The 27,296-nt window shown below is 31.8% G+C and overlaps 1 protein-coding gene across 1 annotated transcript; it reads right to left on the bottom strand.

The window, feature by feature from the left end:
* Nucleotides 1-712: 712 nt before the first annotated feature.
* Nucleotides 713-26,833, bottom strand: LOC148625457 (uncharacterized). Its single transcript, XM_088569016.1, has 2 exons — nucleotides 26,564-26,833; nucleotides 713-3,809 (listed from the first exon to the last, which is right to left on the bottom strand). Exons 1-2 carry the CDS (start codon nucleotides 26,753-26,755, stop codon nucleotides 2,466-2,468), a joined length of 1,536 nt encoding a protein of 511 aa, XP_088425142.1. The 5' UTR covers nucleotides 26,756-26,833; the 3' UTR covers nucleotides 713-2,465.
* Between the last annotated feature and the right edge of the window lie 463 nt (nucleotides 26,834-27,296).

The raw sequence follows: 27,296 nt of genomic DNA, 5'->3' as shown, positions 1-27,296 counted from the left end.
GCCACGTTCCTAGCACGTTAAAGAACCCTGCTGTGGTATTCGATAGGAGTAGGAACCTTTGCGCTCCGCCACAGGAGGCTAAATTGCCCGACCTTACCCATCCCTTCCTTTTGCTAGTAGCAATCAAAATTTGTCGACCCTACTGTCCTTGTGTCCCATCCCGTTTTTCATTTCATCATCATTTCATGTTCATTTTATCATCCGTTTCATGTTCATCGTCTGAATATAGCTGAAATAATGCTGCTCGGACGTTAAACCCCAACAATCAATCAATCAATCCTATTTGTTTGGTAAACAATTGGTATACACATGTTCAGGTACATATGCATAAATAATCCAGCAGGATAATGAAGTGAGAATATCTAATTCGAAATGGCGTTTTCAAACGACCGGAAGTTCTGATGCCGTATTGGCCCTGGTTTGATCCATATTAGCCCTCTTTTTTTCGTATTGGCCCCGTATAGATGCCCGGTTTGAATTCACATCAATAGGTCAGTTTTTGACATATTTTAACGTATTTTGGGTAGTTAGTTAATAACATATATTATTAAGTGGTGACTTAAAATACAATGTAAATTGCCCCTTTAATACAACAGGAGGTTTTAGCAACCATAATTTATACAGGGCAATTGCTCTGTATTAATTTAATACAGGGCACATGCCCTGTATTAATTCTGGCCCTGTATAAAATGACAATATATAAACAGCAACCTGAAAAGTTGTTGAACTCAATTTAATTTGTTACTCTTAGCAAATTCACAGGAGTTCTTGTTCTCAAGTTCTTCAAATGAAGAAATTTAAATACATTTTAACAATGAACGTTAATTGTAATATGTTAATTGTTATTGTTCAGATTTATTTGTTCGAAAAAAATCTGATTTACCATGTAGATTTGTCCTTTGTTTTTTTTTTCAGTCAATTCCTTGACAATTTAAAAAAAAAATATGTCTTTTTTTCATACATTTAATTGATCTACATGTATGTTTCATAAAGGGATCACTTTATGGCTAAGTTCTATATGTGAAAAAAAAAACACATTAACACACAAAAAATCAAAACTGTATAATGATCTACACAAAATTCGTGGGAAAAGCTAAAGAATGCATTAAAAACCTAATTTGAGAAGGTATCAGCAAACTTGGTATATTAATATAGATCTATATAGAAAAGAACAGTTGGGGTGAATAAATGCATCAAGAGATCTGGAGTGTTACAGTCTTCACTAGGAAATATGTCATACTGAGCTGTATTTAAAGGTTTGTACAGATAACTCCTGTTATTTTAAGTCATCAGTTAATAAAGGGATCATAAAATGGTTATTTTCATATTAATCCTGTATTATGTCCTCGTACAGTCGTATTGGGTTTCGACCACTTGTATTGGCCCTCGGCTTCGCCTCGGGCCAATACAAGTGATCTCAACCCAATACGACTGTACTTGGACATAATACAGGATTAATATGAAATTAACCATTTAATAACCCTTTAGTATTGACTGGTAAAACTTTACAGTGCAGGTTAATAAATAACACGTGAAAAGGTTTTATCAAATTGAAATTACTGATTTTTCACTGATATGAAATAATAGTTTAATAGATAAATCAATTCATAATGATTTCGACAACTATCTGTTTACATACAAATGTATACTGATTAAAATGAAACTATTTTCGCGGAATGCATTAGATTAAATATAATATGCCCCGCATTAATTCAAAATCTGCCGTCATTCGCTAAAAAAAAAACCTGTCTCGCATAATATATATATCAACCGATTCACATCCAAATATCGTATTCTTATTTTTTAATTATTGTTAAATAGTTGGAGATGGCTCGTGAATGCAAGCCAAGAAAATATTTTATTCGAAGATAAAGGTTTAATATTCGTCCTACAAACTCGACCAAAGAGATGCTTTTGTAGGCCTTGTCATACAATGACTTCTTTTTTTAAATTATAGTTTTAAAGCTTTTAACTAAAAACTTCATTTTTCGCCTTTCAAGGACAATAACTCTAACAAAGTGTCGCCATATAACTACACGTAGTACTTCAACCTACTCCTACAACGTAAGAGGTTAGAATTCCGTTCCTCTATAATGTTAGGATGGAACCAAGTCAGAAAATAGCTCGCCTGACAACCTCTAACACTGCTGGAGTAACTTCAACCCAAAGAAGACTTTTGAAGATATTTTCGAGATCATTTGATACTAGTGGTTTACCCATGTGTTTACAAATATACATGATCGTCATTTTTATTCCCAAATCGGTATAATCGGTATATTCGACGCTACTCTAACAATTTGGTCACATTTCACAATGCGGTATTAAAGTTTAATGACGACATATCCATATCAAAGTAAAAATATACTAAATACCGAAATTTTTGTACAAAAAAAATATCATATGCTGAAAATTTTACAAGAGATGATAGAAAATAAATTATTTTCTCAGTACGTTTTGTCTAAACCTCAGAGAAGGTAGTCTTTAAACGTGAAGTAAACGACACAAATGACTACAGACATACATAAAATTAAGTACCAGAAGCACCTAACATAAGTGTTTTCCATCCTACAACATTTGTAAAGTTCTGACCAACAATTGCAGCAGTCACATTCACAGCGACACCATGGCCAGTAGCATCCACAGCAAGTTCCGGTCAGAAGGTCAAATACAATACCGACGATGATCGTGAATAAGTAACGAAGCAGCAGCCCTGATGCCAAAACAATCACGAAGAAGCTTAACGCAGGACGTAACTGGGTTCTAAACCCATGGAAACCGAGCCATGCCGCCAAAAAGAGGGACACATAGCCTGCTAATGTATGCAACACGATTATTCTGGTAAATTCTATTCTGTTGAGAGATTCGCCGAGGGGTAAGAGATTAAAACAGATGTACGACATGTAGATAACAGTTTCAAGGCCAAATGAAACAAGTAAAGAAGCATAAAATGTTTTGTCACGTGCTTCCTCTGCCAGATCTTCAGTAATATTACAGATGAAACCACTGTTGTTCATATGAAGCTGTATTTTATCCAAGATAGATTCACTCGTTTGGCTCCTTGCAATTATTTTTGAAATATCAGATATTTTTTCTGCTTGCATTATACGATCCTTAGCTTCTTTAATAAGGTTACTACCAGTGCCTTTTAGACAGTTACTATCGAGAGCCATTCCAGCACCGTAGCTAACAATGGCGGCGATGATGATTCGTACGTACGCTCGCCGCACGAGAGAACCGGCAATTGCGGCAAGAGCTGATACCAATATGGCCGTACGGAACCCCACATCTTTACAATCTATCAATACTGCATCAACCATATCGACAAAGGTCCTACTTTTTGCCACCTGTGTGGATTTACTTATTCCTGTAAGAATAAAATTGACTGCATTTTCGCAGTTATTCCAACTAAGTTTATACATTTGTTCACCCATACGTTTTTCTAATCGCCCAAACGCCTTTTGAAATTCGGAAGGGGTCTGTGGGTAATTTGGTTCATCAATGTGATAGAGATTGTTGAAATCGAATAAATCCAAATCGTTATCACCGTCTGCCGACTTTCCGGAATTGCTGTTCACGAAAAATGTCACACGCTCAAATTTTCCCAAGTTGGAACTATTTCCGCAACAGATTTCAAGAGAGCTCGTATAGTGTGCTACAGTAATTGCATCAATGTCATTTTTAACTTGCGATATTCCAAGTACCAAAAAATGGTGAGAGTATGCTTTTATATTATTAGGTCTTCTTCGCTCAAAATGTGATAATGGCTTGGCCACATTTTTAAACTCGATGTAGGACTTCACCCCAGTGGCCTGCAAAATAAGGAAACGGTTATGGCAGAATAAAAACAAGTTCGCTTGAATGGACTTGTATATAGTATTTAAACTGCTAAAAATGTTCGCCTTGTACACACCAATATTAATAGTGGCGACTTTTTTTAGTTCAAAAGTATTTTATTGCAGAATTAGCCAATTGGTTAGACATAGGTTTGTCATATCCGTAATTAACATAACAAATATATCATACATACAACAAACATGCATCAACAAAAAAGTACACACATTAAGTTGAATGTATAAACATCAATAAAAAATCTAATACAACAGTTTCACTTACTTATGAATAAAAAACAAGTTGGGTTTGAAAGAGTAGAAAAATGCTCTGTTGCCTGATAAAACGTTGCATCGTAACGAAGTTAGTTTTCAGTGTTTTGATCAGGAGTAAATAAATCATTACCAAAAAGAATATGTTCAATATTCATTTCGCCGTCATAGAAAAATATACATGTAATACGAAAGTGTTGGCGAGCTTGAATATTAAAAGGGCACATTAGAAAATAGTGATTTGCATCATCGGTCACCCAACCGCATTCACATTAAAGACACTGTTTTAATCAAACAAGAAATAGTCCAGTATTCAAACTGCTCGATCGATGTCATTATAGTATCGACCACTAGAACCATAGAATTCAGGTGGTTTTGGTAAGATTTTTTTAAGGAATGGGTGATTTGGAATTTCGGATACTAATATCTAACCTATTCCATAAATTAACTGTTGACGGAAAGAAAGAATTAAAGAATAACTGGTCTTGTCAAGGTTGATTTTATAGAACAAAGTTAGCTTTCTTTTTTCCTTTCTGTTCTATAGGGTTTTCCATCAGGTTTCGAAATAACGCGATTCGGTATTTGCAAATCTCGTTGCGTGATACTGTAATCTAGGTTTGAGGGACATCCCCATTTCAGGAAGCTTTCTCGGAAAGGTAGTTCTTGATCATGCCTCTTTGCTTGGGATCTGATATATAGTTTCCCCACAATCCTTATAGGTATTCAAATAAACCTTTAACTTGGTTTCAAGCCCTCTATGTCAGACTTAGTCAAACGCTTTAGAAATAACACAAACCATTTGACAAACACGGTATATGGTTAATTTCAATTAGTTGGTGAACTGCTGAATGACCTGGAACCCCCCCCCCCCATAAAAAATAAAATAAAAATAAAATAAAAAAAATAATAATAATAAAAGCCAGATTTATACTTATAAATCAAGTTATTTTCGAGGAGACAATTACTCCACATTAAACTACTGATCGGTGCCGTCATTGTTTCATTGTACTAGCTTCATACGAGTTCAAAATGTACCTCTTAAATATGTTCTACGTGTGCTTTTCGCTAGTATGAGAACGGGACTTTCACATTAAAAGATGAAATGATCGGTTAGCATTACAGTTGACTATATAGGTCTTGTACATTATCAAGTCCCCGATAAATGTATATATAGCCATTGCCAGTTTTTTTTAATCTAGTTCATAATCTGGTTCCCTGGTCAATAACATAAGCGACCGAAGATCGCTAAAAATTTGAGAGAAACTTATGGAACGAAAACATTACCCGCACATCCTGGTAACCAGTTGTTTTGAATGCAAAAAAAAAAACATTCGGGTCAACACGGTCACGAAAGAGTAATCATTCCAAGGGAACCAAGATTCTAGCGGAAGTCACCCGATTTGAGAGCATATCGCATTCGTGCCATTTCGGATGTTGAAAGCAAGCCAAAAATCGGTGGTATAGAATATTTGACTATTCGCGACTTTGAAGACTTTAGTCTGATTTATAACAATCGTGGTCGTAAGCGGCATAATAAAATAAAATAAAGGGGTCTGGGAGATATGCCCACGGTTCTGACAGTTAAGACAGTTAAGAGGAGCTGATTTTTCATCAATTAAGATCGAAGCAGTCACCAGAGCCTTTAGTTTGTACAGCTTGATACTAGCATCTGCAATTATCTTACACTGCCGCAGTAAAAGAGTCTCATTGGCATACCCCATATACGTTCAGATGCAGTTAGTAAGGTCTATTTTGTAGGTATTTCTAGTTTATCAAATTTAATTCTGTGTAATTAAATAATACTTTAAATAACACTATAACAATATAGTTGAAAATGATAGCACTTTTCGTATATCCGTTACATCCTTCATTTCGTGCATTATTAAGCTAGAATATCGTTGCTTCAAGGAGATTATTCGACTGTCTCTGTGAATATAAACCACTAAAATCCCCAAAACTCTTTCGTAACACAGTGTTAGCCAATCATTTGCACGATATGAGTGACGCTGACAATCAGCTGAATGTTCCTATACTTGGTTTAATTTTCGTTTTCGTTCTAACATATATATACTCAATATTCATAGACCCGGTTTGCACTCATATGTGTAATACTTGACGGACTGAGGTGTTTCTTAACGTCCTTGGCTATCGTTTGGGGTTACTCACGGACGTGTAACACACAGTCCCGGGCATAGTCAAACCCGTGGATGAGGGTCATTGTGTATTCGGGGAAATTAATTGTCATGTGACCACGTTCATTCGTTAAATTCTTTAAAGGGAATGCATTATCACGTGATTTAATGTCGATCCGTGACCAAGTGATTCAATTTGTAATATGCACGCTGTATATAGCGTTGGAGAACCTACAGCAATATTTGCTGAATCTTTGACCCAGCAAAATACTTTTTGGGATAAAATTAACACTTTCCAGTGCATGTAAAGCAGATGTTAGTGCATGCCAGTCAATTGATGAGAAATTTCCAAGGCCGAAGAAAATAATGTAATTTTTCCGAGCACTATTCTAAAATTGTGTAGGGTCGGTAGGTAGGGATTTTTATTTTCATTTGATATTTTTGAAATGAAAAGTCATAAAGATACAATGAAAACCAAATACGCAAAGACTAAACATGTTATAGACTTAGTCCACAGCCTAATCCCTTTTGGGATTCAGCGCATGAGTATTTTTTTTTGTTTTGACGGAGGTGGTAAAAACAAAAACAAAAAAATATCTCAAGTGCAGGATTCAAATTACATATAGGCAACTATGGAACGCCTAAACTGTCTGATGAAATACACATTTGTGTACGTATTGTAAACTTTATATTACTTGCTGTGGTTTTATAATTACATGTGCTTATTTTTGTATTTACGTTATGTAGGAACATCTTTACATTATGTTGTTTTGTCTTTACGTTCTGTCATTTCGTGTTTACGTTCTGTCATTTCGTTTTTACGTTCTGTCGTTTTATGATTACGTTATGTCAACATATATTTACGTTATGTGGATTTATCTTTACGTGCAGTGGTTTTCTTATAACGTGAGGTCGTTTCATCTTAAATTTACGTTATGTCGATCTCTAAATACTTTATGTGCATTTTCTTTTCTTTACGTGCAGTGATCTCTTCTTTACGTGATGTGGTTTCTTCTTTACGTGATGTGGACAAAAATTTTCATGATGACGTGTGACCCCGGAAATTTTCGATCCTGTGTAAACTTCAAATCAGTCTGTAAAAGGCAAAATAGACGTCACAACGCCGATTCGAAAAATGCTGAACGAAATACACTTGGACAGTCTATCCAGTCACCCTAGAGTATTTATTCTATAGTTTAAAAATAGCTTATTTGTTATTTACGTTCAATATTATCACAACTGATACACCTGGGACTCTGTTGATGACTTGTGGCGATTTTTGTAGTCAGAATTTACAAAACCAAAAGAAAAAATAATAATAAAAATAAAAAAATGCAATAATGGGAATTTCAATATTCCCGTAAAAAGTCGCGTAACTTCGCGATCGACTCGACAAGATATTACTCGACTAAAAAGTCTCAAATTTTGAATCATTCGATAGAAATTAAATTTCCTGAATTAATAAACTACCATTAACTGATTTTCAAAGAAAGATTTTTTAAAATGTTTTAAAATTTAACCCCTTCCCCGAAAAAAACTGGTCACAGTATCAAACATAATTCTCATTCACAGGATACCGACACTGTGAAACTCATATTTTAGGCATTCATAATTTAAAAGATAATTATTTGCCCAAAATATCCGGACAATTCAGGCGTGTGATTTTTTTAATAGGGTTACAATTACTATAAAATCGTAAAATGCAGAATTTACAGAATTTCTTCTATATCACCCGTTATTATCTTTTTTTTCAGAATACCGTAGTTTAAACACGCTTTTGTGTGATACAGGAGATTTGTATAGTGTCTAAGCTTTCAAATCGGCCAGGTAATTAATATTTGAACTTTTCCAAGTAAAGTTGGTGCAAAAATGACCACCCCTACCCATGAAAAAAAACTCAACATGAACCAAAATGTTAATTTTTAACATATAAACGACTTACACTGGGCATGTTGCTGGCGATTGCTTTCATTATCGATGCATCCAACATATTTGCTAATTTCAAGAGCGTAGGCAACAATAATGTGTTTTTTTCATAAAAAGGGAAAATTCATAAAGAAATTCAAACGCCTGAATTGATCAGATATGTTGAATAAATCATTATCTTAATTATGAATGCCTGAAATATGAGTTTCACAGTGTCGGTATGCTGTGAATGAAAATTATGTTTGATACTGAGACCAGTTTTCTAGGGGTAGGGGTAATATTTTAAAATTAAAAAAAAAAATTCTTTCTTGAAAATTAGTTTAGGTGGCTTATTAATAAATTTAGTCACGCAATAACTTGTAGAGTCGAATTTATGCAAATTTTCGCGGGAGTCGAAATTCCTATGTTTTTGGAATTAAAAAAATATATTCTGACTACGAAAATCGCCACAAGTCATCAACAGAGTCCCAGGTGTATTAATTGTGATGATATTGAACGTAAATAACAAATAAGCTAATTTTTACAATAGAATAAATACTCTAGGGTGACTGGATAGACTACCCAAGTGTATTTCGTTCAGCATTTTTCTAATCGGCGTTGTGACGTCTATTTTGCCTTTTACGGACTGATTTGAAGTTTACACCGGATCGAAAAGTTCCGGGGTCACACGTCATCATGAAATTTTTTTCCACATCACGTAAAGAAGAAATCACTGCACGCAAAGAAAAGAAAATGCACATAAAGTATTTAGAGATCGACATAACGTAAATTTAAGATGAAACGACCTCACGTTATAAGAAAACCACTGCACGTAAAGATAAATCCACATAACGTAAATATATGTTGACATAACGTAATCATAAAACGACAGAACGTAAAGACAAAATTAAAGAACGTAAAGACGAAATGACAGAACATAAAGACGAAATGTCAGAACGTAAAAACAAAACGACATAATGTAAAGATGTTCCTACATAACTTAAATACAAAATGAGCACATGTAATTATAAAACCACAGCAAGTAATATAAAGTTGTCAACACGTAAACAAATGTGTATCTCATCAGACAGTTTAGGCGTTCCATAGGCAACGTCTAACACTGTGACGACTTTATTCACTACACTGCTCCGTCGGATCAAATTGATACGGGAAAGATAATGTAAATGTATAGAAGGGTCTGAAACTCGTACCGCTGTGACATCTATGGCAACACCGCCTGCACAAAGTCCAGCCCCTAGACCACTCGGCCAGCTAGGCTATATAGAAACTAGCTGGCCGAGTGGTCTAGGGCGCTGGACTTGGTAATAATATAATAGTAAAAAATGGCGCTTACAGCGACTTCATCGTCGGCGGCGTCCGTGTCATCGTCGTCCATATTCACTTAATTTTTGTGCGATGACTTTATGTTATGGTTGTTCAATTGTTATGGAATTTTGATATTATTTTACTAACTACTAATTAATGATTGCTCCTATTTATTTTTTAGGTTATGGCCCCTACCATTTAAAAATTAGGGCCATCCATGTAACTGACAGACACCACACTGTTGGTTTCCCAGAACCCAGAATTTTACCAAGCTAACCTACATGAAGTGAAATGCCCATTCCTTATTAACATGACATAGCAAGTTCAACACATCCATGCAAGTACACCTTCAAGGAAGAATATGTATATAACAAGTCTTATGGTTGTGACAAGTCATTGTGGAATTTGTACCCCGTTTATTGACATCAGTAGATATTTAGGAACACATGTTAATATATATTTATATTAACATGTGCATAATCCAATTATTAATTGCAATAAATGGAGGAGTTTTCTGGACGATGCACCCTACCGGTGCACCTGGGCTATTCTTCCAGTTTAAAGTGGAGTCCGAGTTTCTTATTTGCTTTTGTTACTTTGTATAATTTTAGTTACTTTATATTAATTGTTGTGTTTGTTTTCCATGTCTGGTCTTCGTCCCTGGATTACATTCCTTTGATTTCCGCTAAAATCTTGGTTCCATTGGTTACTCTTCAAGACAAAACGTATGTATGTTCAAATTTGCTCTCTGGGCAATACCAGTCTGCGTCCTTACTTGCCCCTCGGGCAATACCTGCCTGTGTCCACACTTGTTTACGCCAATAAACATAGCCAAAAAAAAAAAACAAAAAAAACCCAACTTCTACTGCGAACTTTATATGCTGATTAATTAGGATTGTATATTTGTATGAACAACGAGCCTATTAAGGGATCGGTCAAAATTTATCGAGTCCAGTGCAAAAAGCAGTAAGACAGACACTTTTTTATGTAATGCTTTTATTGGGACACCACTTTTTTTTACTGTTAATATCCATAGGACACGTTTTTTTACGAACAAATAATTTGCACTATTATAACAAAAACAGTCTACAACATATAAATGCAGTAGAAAATACAACCATTTAACATAATTCATTGTAATTGGAATAACTATATCAGTGGCGGATCCAGAGTTTTAGGTGAGGGGCCCCAAAAATTTTTTTTTGACAGGATCACCGGTGAGGATCACGAAGTGTTCGGAATTTATTAGGGGGGTTGGAAAATTTTTTTTTTGAAATATTAAACCTCAAATCCTGCATTCTGAGGGTATCTTAAACAATTTTTCAACAATTTTTAAAAATTTCAATTTTCCCAGGGGGGGGGGCGGCCCCTTGCCCCCCCTCCTTGGATCTGCCACTGTATATGTATTAAAATAGAAATAGCTTTATATCAATACCTCATTTGTAAGATCTTTAATACACTGTATGTGTTAATATAATATTTTCAAATAAAAACTTTCTAAGAAAACCGTGATAGGACACCAACTTTTTTCTTACCAAGTTGACACAGAATAAAAAGAATAAATGTATTTACTGAATACAGGAAGGTATGTGGAATCTTCTTTTAACTAATATTACAAAATCAAGTCATATCCGCATGAGGATCTCTGTTAACAGCGGATAAAGCTACGTAAAATTTCGGACAGTGTTGAATCAACATTATGGGTAAATATACAATGTGAAGTGTGTCAGGGACTATATATTACTCTCAGTTAAAAAGGAATACAAGACTACAGGTTACAGACCACCAATTCAACCAATGAGCATTTGGAACGTACGCAAAAATAGTCCTACGCAGAAATTACCCCTGTTCCTCATAGTGCTGTGAAAAAAGTTCTCATCTTATTTAAAAAATTTAAACAGTTTCTGACAGGAAAAACATTTCTGTACATTTTATATGTGCATTTTGCTTCTTGTGATGTGAAGCCTAATCTCTACGATGATTTCTAAATATATCCCTATCTTGTGAAAACACTGGGATTTCCCATGTTATTTATAGATCTTTCACTTCCGGTGACCAGTACTGCCCTGCAAGTCTGCTAACCCCACATGCCATTCTGAGCTGACACATGTAGAATCATGCTGATATATAGTCCTCTGCAGGTTAAAGTTAAGGTAAAGTCCAGAGAAGCCATTGAATATTGTGAAATTAGCATAGAAGCCTATGGGAAGTGGAATTTGTGGTTTTTAGCCTTAAGCTGAAGCCATGGCAAAATGAAAAGTTTCTTGAAATAGCTTTAAACTACTTGAAGATCTTGTTAACTTTGCCATGAGAGGAATACACTACAAAAATCCTTCAAAATATGCATTTTTTTAAGTTATAGGTCCAAATTATGGAAAATTGGTCTTTTTGCCTGATTTTTATGTCCTATCTTGTAAAAAGTGTAGAAAATTTAGTAAAAATATCAAATATTAAACTTTGAGGGCTATATTTACCTAAATATGGTGGTAATAAGCACTTGAAATCAAGTTTTGTGTAGATTTGAGCAAAAATTAGGTTAGAAATGAGGAAAAACTCACTTTCATTACTGCGGTTAAGGCCATATAAGCATTCCCCTATGGCAACATGGAAAATCCATTATTGAGCACTTTTTTTGCTTTAGGTGCCCTTTACTGGTCATGTTGTAATGTAAAAACACTGTATTTACAAATTTAAAGCCAAATATATCACCTTTTGTGAAAATTTAAAGATTTAGGATTTTTGACATGTGATCAAGAAAAAGGGGGAGGCATGTCAGAAATAAATTTTTAAAAATAGACCAATTTCTCAGAAAATGATTACTGTTAAAACTATTTCTTCATTAATATTGTTAAAAAACAAGTTGTGATTGATATTTTTTATTTGAAAAGTCAGAAAAAGTTCTTTGCAAATATTTAATGCATTTAAGTATGGTAAAATATTGTCACTTTTTTGCTCGCACAAGTTGGTTACCCTATATTTAAAAATCAAATATTTAAAAAAGTGCTTGTCACATTTCACTGAAACTTTGCAAATGCATTCAGTATGTGTGTAGAAAGATACCTGTATAGTGATTTATTTTTTCTAAGACAAAAAGTGACTCTTTAGCTGAAGCCATGGCAAAATGAAAAGTTTCTTGAAATAGCTTTAAACTACTTGAAGATCTTGTTAACTTTGCCATGAGAGGAATACACTACAAAAATCCTTCAAAATATGCATTTTTTTAAGTTATAGGTCCAAATTATGGAAAATTGGTCTTTTTGCCTGATTTTTATGTCCTATCTTGTAAAAAGTGTAGAAAATTTAGTAAAAATATCAAATATTAAACTTTGAGGGCTATATTTACCTAAATATGGTGGTAATAAGCACTTGAAATCAAGTTTTGTGTAGATTTGAGCAAAAATTAGGTTAGAAATGAGGAAAAACTCACTTTCATTACTGCGGTTAAGGCCATATAAGCATTCCCCTATGGCAACATGGAAAATCCATTATTGAGCACTTTTTTTGCTTTAGGTGCCCTTTACTGGTCATGTTGTAATGTAAAAACACTGTATTTACAAATTTAAAGCCAAATATATCACCTTTTGTGAAAATTTAAAGATTTAGGATTTTTGACATGTGATCAAGAAAAAGGGGGAGGCATGTCAGAAATAAATTTTTAAAAATAGACCAATTTCTCAGAAAATGATTACTGTTAAAACTATTTCTTCATTAATATTGTTAAAAAACAAGTTGTGATTGATATTTTTTATTTGAAAAGTCAGAAAAAGTTCTTTGCAAATATTTAATGCATTTAAGTATGGTAAAATATTGTCACTTTTTTGCTCGCACAAGTTGGTTACCCTATATTTAAAAATCAAATATTTAAAAAAGTGCTTGTCACATTTCACTGAAACTTTGCAAATGCATTCAGTATGTGTGTAGAAAGATACCTGTATAGTGATTTATTTTTTCTAAGACAAAAAGTGACTCTTTAGCTGAAGCCATGGCAAAATGAAAAGTTTCTTGAAATAGCTTTAAACTACTTGAAGATCTTGTTAACTTTGCCATGAGAGGAATACACTACAAAAATCCTTCAAAATATGCATTTTTTTAAGTTATAGGTCCAAATTATGGAAAATTGGTCTTTTTGCCTGATTTTTATGTCCTATCTTGTAAAAAGTGTAGAAAATTTAGTAAAAATATCAAATATTAAACTTTGAGGGCTATATTTACCTAAATATGGTGGTAATAAGCACTTGAAATCAAGTTTTGTGTAGATTTGAGCAAAAATTAGGTTAGAAATGAGGAAAAACTCACTTTCATTACTGCGGTTAAGGCCATATAAGCATTCCCCTATGGCAACATGGAAAATCCATTATTGAGCACTTTTTTTGCTTTAGGTGCCCTTTACTGGTCATGTTGTAATGTAAAAACACTGTATTTACAAATTTAAAGCCAAATATATCACCTTTTGTGAAAATTTAAAGATTTAGGATTTTTGACATGTGATCAAGAAAAAGGGGGAGGCATGTCAGAAATAAATTTTTAAAAATAGACCAATTTCTCAGAAAATGATTACTGTTAAAACTATTTCTTCATTAATATTGTTAAAAAACAAGTTGTGATTGATATTTTTTATTTGAAAAGTCAGAAAAAGTTCTTTGCAAATATTTAATGCATTTAAGTATGGTAAAATATTGTCACTTTTTTGCTCGCACAAGTTGGTTACCCTATATTTAAAAATCAAATATTTAAAAAAGTGCTTGTCACATTTCACTGAAACTTTGCAAATGCATTCAGTATGTGTGTAGAAAGATACCTGTATAGTGATTTATTTTTTCTAAGACAAAAAGTGACTCTTTAGCTGAAGCCATGGCAAAATGAAAAGTTTCTTGAAATAGCTTTAAACTACTTGAAGATCTTGTTAACTTTGCCATGAGAGGAATACACTACAAAAATCCTTCAAAATATGCATTTTTTTAAGTTATAGGTCCAAATTATGGAAAATTGGTCTTTTTGCCTGATTTTTATGTCCTATCTTGTAAAAAGTGTAGAAAATTTAGTAAAAATATCAAATATTAAACTTTGAGGGCTATATTTACCTAAATATGGTGGTAATAAGCACTTGAAATCAAGTTTTGTGTAGATTTGAGCAAAAATTAGGTTAGAAATGAGGAAAAACTCACTTTCATTACTGCGGTTAAGGCCATATAAGCATTCCCCTATGGCAACATGGAAAATCCATTATTGAGCACTTTTTTTGCTTTAGGTGCCCTTTACTGGTCATGTTGTAATGTAAAAACACTGTATTTACAAATTTAAAGCCAAATATATCACCTTTTGTGAAAATTTAAAGATTTAGGATTTTTGACATGTGATCAAGAAAAAGGGGGAGGCATGTCAGAAATAAATTTTTAAAAATAGACCAATTTCTCAGAAAATGATTACTGTTAAAACTATTTCTTCATTAATATTGTTAAAAAACAAGTTGTGATTGATATTTTTTATTTGAAAAGTCAGAAAAAGTTCTTTGCAAATATTTAATGCATTTAAGTATGGTAAAATATTGTCACTTTTTTGCTCGCACAAGTTGGTTACCCTATATTTAAAAATCAAATATTTAAAAAAGTGCTTGTCACATTTCACTGAAACTTTGCAAATGCATTCAGTATGTGTGTAGAAAGATACCTGTATAGTGATTTATTTTTTCTAAGACAAAAAGTGACTCTTTAGCTGAAGCCATGGCAAAATGAAAAGTTTCTTGAAATAGCTTTAAACTACTTGAAGATCTTGTTAACTTTGCCATGAGAGGAATACACTACAAAAATCCTTCAAAATATGCATTTTTTTAAGTTATAGGTCCAAATTATGGAAAATTGGTCTTTTTGCCTGATTTTTATGTCCTATCTTGTAAAAAGTGTAGAAAATTTAGTAAAAATATCAAATATTAAACTTTGAGGGCTATATTTACCTAAATATGGTGGTAATAAGCACTTGAAATCAAGTTTTGTGTAGATTTGAGCAAAAATTAGGTTAGAAATGAGGAAAAACTCACTTTCATTACTGCGGTTAAGGCCATATAAGCATTCCCCTATGGCAACATGGAAAATCCATTATTGAGCACTTTTTTTGCTTTAGGTGCCCTTTACTGGTCATGTTGTAATGTAAAAACACTGTATTTACAAATTTAAAGCCAAATATATCACCTTTTGTGAAAATTTAAAGATTTAGGATTTTTGACATGTGATCAAGAAAAAGGGGGAGGCATGTCAGAAATAAATTTTTAAAAATAGACCAATTTCTCAGAAAATGATTACTGTTAAAACTATTTCTTCATTAATATTGTTAAAAAACAAGTTGTGATTGATATTTTTTATTTGAAAAGTCAGAAAAAGTTCTTTGCAAATATTTAATGCATTTAAGTATGGTAAAATATTGTCACTTTTTTGCTCGCACAAGTTGGTTACCCTATATTTAAAAATCAAATATTTAAAAAAGTGCTTGTCACATTTCACTGAAACTTTGCAAATGCATTCAGTATGTGTGTAGAAAGATACCTGTATAGTGATTTATTTTTTCTAAGACAAAAAGTGACTCTTAAGCTGAAGCCATGGCAAAATGAAAAGTTTCTTGAAATAGCTTTAAACTACTTGAAGATCTTGTTAACTTTGCCATGAGAGGAATACACTACAAAAATCCTTCAAAATATGCATTTTTTTAAGTTATAGGTCCAAATTATGGAAAATTGGTCTTTTTGCCTGATTTTTATGTCCTATCTTGTAAAAAGTGTAGAAAATTTAGTAAAAATATCAAATATTAAACTTTGAGGGCTATATTTACCTAAATATGGTGGTAATAAGCACTTGAAATCAAGTTTTGTGTAGATTTGAGCAAAAATTAGGTTAGAAATGAGGAAAAACTCACTTTCATTACTGCGGTTAAGGCCATATAAGCATTCCCCTATGGCAACATGGAAAATCCATTATTGAGCACTTTTTTTGCTTTAGGTGCCCTTTACTGGTCATGTTGTAATGTAAAAACACTGTATTTACAAATTTAAAGCCAAATATATCACCTTTTGTGAAAATTTAAAGATTTAGGATTTTTGACATGTGATCAAGAAAAAGGGGGAGGCATGTCAGAAATAAATTTTTAAAAATAGACCAATTTCTCAGAAAATGATTACTGTTAAAACTATTTCTTCATTAATATTGTTAAAAAACAAGTTGTGATTGATATTTTTTATTTGAAAAGTCAGAAAAAGTTCTTTGCAAATATTTAATGCATTTAAGTATGGTAAAATATTGTCACTTTTTTGCTCGCACAAGTTGGTTACCCTATATTTAAAAATCAAATATTTAAAAAAGTGCTTGTCACATTTCACTGAAACTTTGCAAATGCATTCAGTATGTGTGTAGAAAGATACCTGTATAGTGATTTATTTTTTCTAAGACAAAAAGTGACTCTTTAGCTGAAGCCATGGCAAAATGAAAAGTTTCTTGAAATAGCTTTAAACTACTTGAAGATCTTGTTAACTTTGCCATGAGAGGAATACACTACAAAAATCCTTCAAAATATGCATTTTTTTAAGTTATAGGTCCAAATTATGGAAAATTGGTCTTTTTGCCTGATTTTTATGTCCTATCTTGTAAAAAGTGTAGAAAATTTAGTAAAAATATCAAATATTAAACTTTGAGGGCTATATTTACCTAAATATGGTGGTAATAAGCACTTGAAATCAAGTTTTGTGTAGATTTGAGCAAAAATTAGGTTAGAAATGAGGAAAAACTCACTTTCATTACTGCGGTTAAGGCCATATAAGCATTCCCCTATGGCAACATGGAAAATCCATTATTGAGCACTTTTTTTGCTTTAGGTGCCCTTTACTGGTCATGTTGTAATGTAAAAACACTGTATTTACAAATTTAAAGCCAAATATATCACCTTTTGTGAAAATTTAAAGATTTAGGATTTTTGACATGTGATCAAGAAAAAGGGGGAGGCATGTCAGAAATAAATTTTTAAAAATAGACCAATTTCTCAGAAAATGATTACTGTTAAAACTATTTCTTCATTAATATTGTTAAAAAACAAGTTGTGATTGATATTTTTTATTTGAAAAGTCAGAAAAAGTTCTTTGCAAATATTTAATGCATTTAAGTATGGTAAAATATTGTCACTTTTTTGCTCGCACAAGTTGGTTACCCTATATTTAAAAATCAAATATTTAAAAAAGTGCTTGTCACATTTCACTGAAACTTTGCAAATGCATTCAGTATGTGTGTAGAAAGATACCTGTATAGTGATTTATTTTTTCTAAGACAAAAAGTGACTCTTAAGCTGAAGCCATGGCAAAATGAAAAGTTTCTTGAAATAGCTTTAAACTACTTGAAGATCTTGTTAACTTTGCCATGAGAGGAATACACTACAAAAATCCTTCAAAATATGCATTTTTTTAAGTTATAGGTCCAAATTATGGAAAATTGGTCTTTTTGCCTGATTTTTATGTCCTATCTTGTAAAAAGTGTAGAAAATTTAGTAAAAATATCAAATATTAAACTTTGAGGGCTATATTTACCTAAATATGGTGGTAATAAGCACTTGAAATCAAGTTTTGTGTAGATTTGAGCAAAAATTAGGTTAGAAATGAGGAAAAACTCACTTTCATTACTGCGGTTAAGGCCATATAAGCATTCCCCTATGGCAACATGGAAAATCCATTATTGAGCACTTTTTTTGCTTTAGGTGCCCTTTACTGGTCATGTTGTAATGTAAAAACACTGTATTTACAAATTTAAAGCCAAATATATCACCTTTTGTGAAAATTTAAAGATTTAGGATTTTTGACATGTGATCAAGAAAAAGGGGGAGGCATGTCAGAAATAAATTTTTAAAAATAGACCAATTTCTCAGAAAATGATTACTGTTAAAACTATTTCTTCATTAATATTGTTAAAAAACAAGTTGTGATTGATATTTTTTATTTGAAAAGTCAGAAAAAGTTCTTTGCAAATATTTAATGCATTTAAGTATGGTAAAATATTGTCACTTTTTTGCTCGCACAAGTTGGTTACCCTATATTTAAAAATCAAATATTTAAAAAAGTGCTTGTCACATTTCACTGAAACTTTGCAAATGCATTCAGTATGTGTGTAGAAAGATACCTGTATAGTGATTTATTTTTTCTAAGACAAAAAGTGACTCTTTAGCTGAAGCCATGGCAAAATGAAAAGTTTCTTGAAATAGCTTTAAACTACTTGAAGATCTTGTTAACTTTGCCATGAGAGGAATACACTACAAAAATCCTTCAAAATATGCATTTTTTTAAGTTATAGGTCCAAATTATGGAAAATTGGTCTTTTTGCCTGATTTTTATGTCCTATCTTGTAAAAAGTGTAGAAAATTTAGTAAAAATATCAAATATTAAACTTTGAGGGCTATATTTACCTAAATATGGTGGTAATAAGCACTTGAAATCAAGTTTTGTGTAGATTTGAGCAAAAATTAGGTTAGAAATGAGGAAAAACTCACTTTCATTACTGCGGTTAAGGCCATATAAGCATTCCCCTATGGCAACATGGAAAATCCATTATTGAGCACTTTTTTTGCTTTAGGTGCCCTTTACTGGTCATGTTGTAATGTAAAAACACTGTATTTACAAATTTAAAGCCAAATATATCACCTTTTGTGAAAATTTAAAGATTTAGGATTTTTGACATGTGATCAAGAAAAAGGGGGAGGCATGTCAGAAATAAATTTTTAAAAATAGACCAATTTCTCAGAAAATGATTACTGTTAAAACTATTTCTTCATTAATATTGTTAAAAAACAAGTTGTGATTGATATTTTTTATTTGAAAAGTCAGAAAAAGTTCTTTGCAAATATTTAATGCATTTAAGTATGGTAAAATATTGTCACTTTTTTGCTCGCACAAGTTGGTTACCCTATATTTAAAAATCAAATATTTAAAAAAGTGCTTGTCACATTTCACTGAAACTTTGCAAATGCATTCAGTATGTGTGTAGAAAGATACCTGTATAGTGATTTATTTTTTCTAAGACAAAAAGTGACTCTTAAGCTGAAGCCATGGCAAAATGAAAAGTTTCTTGAAATAGCTTTAAACTACTTGAAGATCTTGTTAACTTTGCCATGAGAGGAATACACTACAAAAATCCTTCAAAATATGCATTTTTTTAAGTTATAGGTCCAAATTATGGAAAATTGGTCTTTTTGCCTGATTTTTATGTCCTATCTTGTAAAAAGTGTAGAAAATTTAGTAAAAATATCAAATATTAAACTTTGAGGGCTATATTTACCTAAATATGGTGGTAATAAGCACTTGAAATCAAGTTTTGTGTAGATTTGAGCAAAAATTAGGTTAGAAATGAGGAAAAACTCACTTTCATTACTGCGGTTAAGGCCATATAAGCATTCCCCTATGGCAACATGGAAAATCCATTATTGAGCACTTTTTTTGCTTTAGGTGCCCTTTACTGGTCATGTTGTAATGTAAAAACACTGTATTTACAAATTTAAAGCCAAATATATCACCTTTTGTGAAAATTTAAAGATTTAGGATTTTTGACATGTGATCAAGAAAAAGGGGGAGGCATGTCAGAAATAAATTTTTAAAAATAGACCAATTTCTCAGAAAATGATTACTGTTAAAACTATTTCTTCATTAATATTGTTAAAAAACAAGTTGTGATTGATATTTTTTATTTGAAAAGTCAGAAAAAGTTCTTTGCAAATATTTAATGCATTTAAGTATGGTAAAATATTGTCACTTTTTTGCTCGCACAAGTTGGTTACCCTATATTTAAAAATCAAATATTTAAAAAAGTGCTTGTCACATTTCACTGAAACTTTGCAAATGCATTCAGTATGTGTGTAGAAAGATACCTGTATAGTGATTTATTTTTTCTAAGACAAAAAGTGACTCTTTAGCTGAAGCCATGGCAAAATGAAAAGTTTCTTGAAATAGCTTTAAACTACTTGAAGATCTTGTTAACTTTGCCATGAGAGGAATACACTACAAAAATCCTTCAAAATATGCATTTTTTTAAGTTATAGGTCCAAATTATGGAAAATTGGTCTTTTTGCCTGATTTTTATGTCCTATCTTGTAAAAAGTGTAGAAAATTTAGTAAAAATATCAAATATTAAACTTTGAGGGCTATATTTACCTAAATATGGTGGTAATAAGCACTTGAAATCAAGTTTTGTGTAGATTTGAGCAAAAATTAGGTTAGAAATGAGGAAAAACTCACTTTCATTACTGCGGTTAAGGCCATATAAGCATTCCCCTATGGCAACATGGAAAATCCATTATTGAGCACTTTTTTTGCTTTAGGTGCCCTTTACTGGTCATGTTGTAATGTAAAAACACTGTATTTACAAATTTAAAGCCAAATATATCACCTTTTGTGAAAATTTAAAGATTTAGGATTTTTGACATGTGATCAAGAAAAAGGGGGAGGCATGTCAGAAATAAATTTTTAAAAATAGACCAATTTCTCAGAAAATGATTACTGTTAAAACTATTTCTTCATTAATATTGTTAAAAAACAAGTTGTGATTGATATTTTTTATTTGAAAAGTCAGAAAAAGTTCTTTGCAAATATTTAATGCATTTAAGTATGGTAAAATATTGTCACTTTTTTGCTCGCACAAGTTGGTTACCCTATATTTAAAAATCAAATATTTAAAAAAGTGCTTGTCACATTTCACTGAAACTTTGCAAATGCATTCAGTATGTGTGTAGAAAGATACCTGTATAGTGATTTATTTTTTCTAAGACAAAAAGTGACTCTTAAGCTGAAGCCATGGCAAAATGAAAAGTTTCTTGAAATAGCTTTAAACTACTTGAAGATCTTGTTAACTTTGCCATGAGAGGAATACACTACAAAAATCCTTCAAAATATGCATTTTTTTAAGTTATAGGTCCAAATTATGGAAAATTGGTCTTTTTGCCTGATTTTTATGTCCTATCTTGTAAAAAGTGTAGAAAATTTAGTAAAAATATCAAATATTAAACTTTGAGGGCTATATTTACCTAAATATGGTGGTAATAAGCACTTGAAATCAAGTTTTGTGTAGATTTGAGCAAAAATTAGGTTAGAAATGAGGAAAAACTCACTTTCATTACTGCGGTTAAGGCCATATAAGCATTCCCCTATGGCAACATGGAAAATCCATTATTGAGCACTTTTTTTGCTTTAGGTGCCCTTTACTGGTCATGTTGTAATGTAAAAACACTGTATTTACAAATTTAAAGCCAAATATATCACCTTTTGTGAAAATTTAAAGATTTAGGATTTTTGACATGTGATCAAGAAAAAGGGGGAGGCATGTCAGAAATAAATTTTTAAAAATAGACCAATTTCTCAGAAAATGATTACTGTTAAAACTATTTCTTCATTAATATTGTTAAAAAACAAGTTGTGATTGATATTTTTTATTTGAAAAGTCAGAAAAAGTTCTTTGCAAATATTTAATGCATTTAAGTATGGTAAAATATTGTCACTTTTTTGCTCGCACAAGTTGGTTACCCTATATTTAAAAATCAAATATTTAAAAAAGTGCTTGTCACATTTCACTGAAACTTTGCAAATGCATTCAGTATGTGTGTAGAAAGATACCTGTATAGTGATTTATTTTTTCTAAGACAAAAAGTGACTCTTTAGCTGAAGCCATGGCAAAATGAAAAGTTTCTTGAAATAGCTTTAAACTACTTGAAGATCTTGTTAACTTTGCCATGAGAGGAATACACTACAAAAATCCTTCAAAATATGCATTTTTTTAAGTTATAGGTCCAAATTATGGAAAATTGGTCTTTTTGCCTGATTTTTATGTCCTATCTTGTAAAAAGTGTAGAAAATTTAGTAAAAATATCAAATATTAAACTTTGAGGGCTATATTTACCTAAATATGGTGGTAATAAGCACTTGAAATCAAGTTTTGTGTAGATTTGAGCAAAAATTAGGTTAGAAATGAGGAAAAACTCACTTTCATTACTGCGGTTAAGGCCATATAAGCATTCCCCTATGGCAACATGGAAAATCCATTATTGAGCACTTTTTTTGCTTTAGGTGCCCTTTACTGGTCATGTTGTAATGTAAAAACACTGTATTTACAAATTTAAAGCCAAATATATCACCTTTTGTGAAAATTTAAAGATTTAGGATTTTTGACATGTGATCAAGAAAAAGGGGGAGGCATGTCAGAAATAAATTTTTAAAAATAGACCAATTTCTCAGAAAATGATTACTGTTAAAACTATTTCTTCATTAATATTGTTAAAAAACAAGTTGTGATTGATATTTTTTATTTGAAAAGTCAGAAAAAGTTCTTTGCAAATATTTAATGCATTTAAGTATGGTAAAATATTGTCACTTTTTTGCTCGCACAAGTTGGTTACCCTATATTTAAAAATCAAATATTTAAAAAAGTGCTTGTCACATTTCACTGAAACTTTGCAAATGCATTCAGTATGTGTGTAGAAAGATACCTGTATAGTGATTTATTTTTTCTAAGACAAAAAGTGACTCTTTAGCTGAAGCCATGGCAAAATGAAAAGTTTCTTGAAATAGCTTTAAACTACTTGAAGATCTTGTTAACTTTGCCATGAGAGGAATACACTACAAAAATCCTTCAAAATATGCATTTTTTTAAGTTATAGGTCCAAATTATGGAAAATTGGTCTTTTTGCCTGATTTTTATGTCCTATCTTGTAAAAAGTGTAGAAAATTTAGTAAAAATATCAAATATTAAACTTTGAGGGCTATATTTACCTAAATATGGTGGTAATAAGCACTTGAAATCAAGTTTTGTGTAGATTTGAGCAAAAATTAGGTTAGAAATGAGGAAAAACTCACTTTCATTACTGCGGTTAAGGCCATATAAGCATTCCCCTATGGCAACATGGAAAATCCATTATTGAGCACTTTTTTTGCTTTAGGTGCCCTTTACTGGTCATGTTGTAATGTAAAAACACTGTATTTACAAATTTAAAGCCAAATATATCACCTTTTGTGAAAATTTAAAGATTTAGGATTTTTGACATGTGATCAAGAAAAAGGGGGAGGCATGTCAGAAATAAATTTTTAAAAATAGACCAATTTCTCAGAAAATGATTACTGTTAAAACTATTTCTTCATTAATATTGTTAAAAAACAAGTTGTGATTGATATTTTTTATTTGAAAAGTCAGAAAAAGTTCTTTGCAAATATTTAATGCATTTAAGTATGGTAAAATATTGTCACTTTTTTGCTCGCACAAGTTGGTTACCCTATATTTAAAAATCAAATATTTAAAAAAGTGCTTGTCACATTTCACTGAAACTTTGCAAATGCATTCAGTATGTGTGTAGAAAGATACCTGTATAGTGATTTATTTTTTCTAAGACAAAAAGTGACTCTTAAGCTGAAGCCATGGCAAAATGAAAAGTTTCTTGAAATAGCTTTAAACTACTTGAAGATCTTGTTAACTTTGCCATGAGAGGAATACACTACAAAAATCCTTCAAAATATGCATTTTTTTAAGTTATAGGTCCAAATTATGGAAAATTGGTCTTTTTGCCTGATTTTTATGTCCTATCTTGTAAAAAGTGTAGAAAATTTAGTAAAAATATCAAATATTAAACTTTGAGGGCTATATTTACCTAAATATGGTGGTAATAAGCACTTGAAATCAAGTTTTGTGTAGATTTGAGCAAAAATTAGGTTAGAAATGAGGAAAAACTCACTTTCATTACTGCGGTTAAGGCCATATAAGCATTCCCCTATGGCAACATGGAAAATCCATTATTGAGCACTTTTTTTGCTTTAGGTGCCCTTTACTGGTCATGTTGTAATGTAAAAACACTGTATTTACAAATTTAAAGCCAAATATATCACCTTTTGTGAAAATTTAAAGATTTAGGATTTTTGACATGTGATCAAGAAAAAGGGGGAGGCATGTCAGAAATAAATTTTTAAAAATAGACCAATTTCTCAGAAAATGATTACTGTTAAAACTATTTCTTCATTAATATTGTTAAAAAACAAGTTGTGATTGATATTTTTTATTTGAAAAGTCAGAAAAAGTTCTTTGCAAATATTTAATGCATTTAAGTATGGTAAAATATTGTCACTTTTTTGCTCGCACAAGTTGGTTACCCTATATTTAAAAATCAAATATTTAAAAAAGTGCTTGTCACATTTCACTGAAACTTTGCAAATGCATTCAGTATGTGTGTAGAAAGATACCTGTATAGTGATTTATTTTTTCTAAGACAAAAAGTGACTCTTTAGCTGAAGCCATGGCAAAATGAAAAGTTTCTTGAAATAGCTTTAAACTACTTGAAGATCTTGTTAACTTTGCCATGAGAGGAATACACTACAAAAATCCTTCAAAATATGCATTTTTTTAAGTTATAGGTCCAAATTATGGAAAATTGGTCTTTTTGCCTGATTTTTATGTCCTATCTTGTAAAAAGTGTAGAAAATTTAGTAAAAATATCAAATATTAAACTTTGAGGGCTATATTTACCTAAATATGGTGGTAATAAGCACTTGAAATCAAGTTTTGTGTAGATTTGAGCAAAAATTAGGTTAGAAATGAGGAAAAACTCACTTTCATTACTGCGGTTAAGGCCATATAAGCATTCCCCTATGGCAACATGGAAAATCCATTATTGAGCACTTTTTTTGCTTTAGGTGCCCTTTACTGGTCATGTTGTAATGTAAAAACACTGTATTTACAAATTTAAAGCCAAATATATCACCTTTTGTGAAAATTTAAAGATTTAGGATTTTTGACATGTGATCAAGAAAAAGGGGGAGGCATGTCAGAAATAAATTTTTAAAAATAGACCAATTTCTCAGAAAATGATTACTGTTAAAACTATTTCTTCATTAATATTGTTAAAAAACAAGTTGTGATTGATATTTTTTATTTGAAAAGTCAGAAAAAGTTCTTTGCAAATATTTAATGCATTTAAGTATGGTAAAATATTGTCACTTTTTTGCTCGCACAAGTTGGTTACCCTATATTTAAAAATCAAATATTTAAAAAAGTGCTTGTCACATTTCACTGAAACTTTGCAAATGCATTCAGTATGTGTGTAGAAAGATACCTGTATAGTGATTTATTTTTTCTAAGACAAAAAGTGACTCTTTAGGTTACAGACCACCAATTCAACCAATGAGCATTTGGAACGTACGCAAAAATAGTCCTACGCAGAAATTACCCCTGTTCCTCATAGTGCTGTGAAAAAAGTTCTCATCTTATTTAAAAAATTTAAACAGTTTCTGACAGGAAAAACATTTCTGTACATTTTATAGGTGCATTTTGCTTCTTGTGATGTGAAGCCTAATCTCCACAATGATTTTTAAATATATCCCTATCTTGTGAAAACACTGGGATTTCCCATGCTATTTATAGACCCTTCACTTCCGGTGACCAGTACTTCACTGCAAGTCTGCTAACCCCACATGCCATTCTGAGGATTGTGAGCTGACATATGTAGAATCATGCTGATATATAGTCCTCTGCAGGTTAAAGTTAAGGTAAAGTCCAGAGAAGCCATTGAATATTGTGAAATTAGCATAGAAGCCTATGGGAAGTGGAATTAGTGGTTTTTAGCCTTGTTACAATAATTGTTCGCATCCGGTGTATATGTAACACTTTAAATAATATCCCGTTATTATATAATTCATATTTGTTTAAAGTTGCCGTGTTCTTTAGTTATTAATAATTTCATCATTAGTTAAATTTTGGTTCATATTAAAGATAACTCAATCAAAGACCGGCCATACTAATGAGAGAAAATGTATGAAACTAGTGTAGTCCTGTGAGGCAACTAGCCAGAACTTTTCAAGGGGGGTGAGGGAAGTTGAGGGGAGTTATTTATACATTTTCCAGACTTCAATAGTGCTTAACCAATTTAAAGCTCATTTTAACAGTATTTTTTACGCTTTTTTGCTTCCAAGAGCACGAGTCTTCGGAAACCCCCGACACACACCTCCAATATTTTGGTTTGAAAATGCACATATAAGCGCTTGATGTCTCTGGGTGGCTATGCATGATTATTATCGCGAAATTAAAAACATGCTGTGATATGTTTTTTAAATGCAATTACCTGAATTTCGCTACCTGCTGCATACCTTTCGCCGGCCATTCTTATGAAATAACGGATGGTACGGTCGAGTAAACGTGTATTGTTATTTATAACTGTAACTGTGTGCTGTGTGTAGATAAGTACGATATAAATAGGTATAGCTGTTCGTTTTATTCTTCCTACTTCTAAGACAATTACATATTCCAGAAACATACATTTAAAAGTAATGGATCATAGTGGTACAAAGTACAAAGGTAAATAAATTTAGGTTACAGATCACCAATTCAACCAATGAGCATTTGGAACGTACTCAAAAATAGTCATACGCAGAAATTACCCCTGTTCCTCATAGTGCTGTGAAAAAAGTTCTCATTTTATTTTAAAAATTTAAACAGTTTCTGAAAGGAAAAACATTTCTGTACATTTTATATGTGCATTTTGCTTCTTGTGATGTGAAGCCTAATCTCTACGATGATTTCTAAATATATCCCTATCTTGTGAAAACACTGGGATTTCCCATGTTATTTATAGATCTTTCACTTCCGGTGACCAGTACTGCCCTGCAAGTCTGCTAACCCCACATGCCATTCTGAGCTGACACATGTAGAATCATGCTGATATATAGTCCTCTGCAGGTTAAAGTTAAGGTAAAGTCCAGAGAAGCCATTGAATATTGTGAAATTAGCATAGAAGCCTATGGGAAGTGGAATTAGTGGTTTCTAGTCTTAACGGCTAGATTTAACGCAAAACGATA

The sequence above is a fragment of the Perna viridis genome, chromosome 2 (assembly GCF_037379345.1).
Source record: "Perna viridis isolate PV_CMFRI_1.1 ecotype Kerala chromosome 2, ASM3737934v1, whole genome shotgun sequence".
Classification (NCBI taxonomy): Eukaryota; Metazoa; Mollusca; class Bivalvia; order Mytilida; family Mytilidae; genus Perna; species Perna viridis.
Note: the sequence above shows the minus strand (reverse complement) of the source record. Positions and strands in the feature narration are given on the sequence as shown.

What these genes read in the sequence shown, in the direction of transcription:
- LOC148625457 (XM_088569016.1), bottom strand. Translation starts at nt 26,755, where the DNA reads ATGTTTCTGGAATATGTAATTGTCTTAGAAGTAGGAAGAATAAAACGA. An exon ending in CAGCAGGTAGCGAAATTCAG is followed by an intron (nt 3,810 to 26,563) that starts GTAATTGCATTT and finishes CTTATTTTGCAG; the next exon opens with GCCACTGGGGTGAAGTCCTA.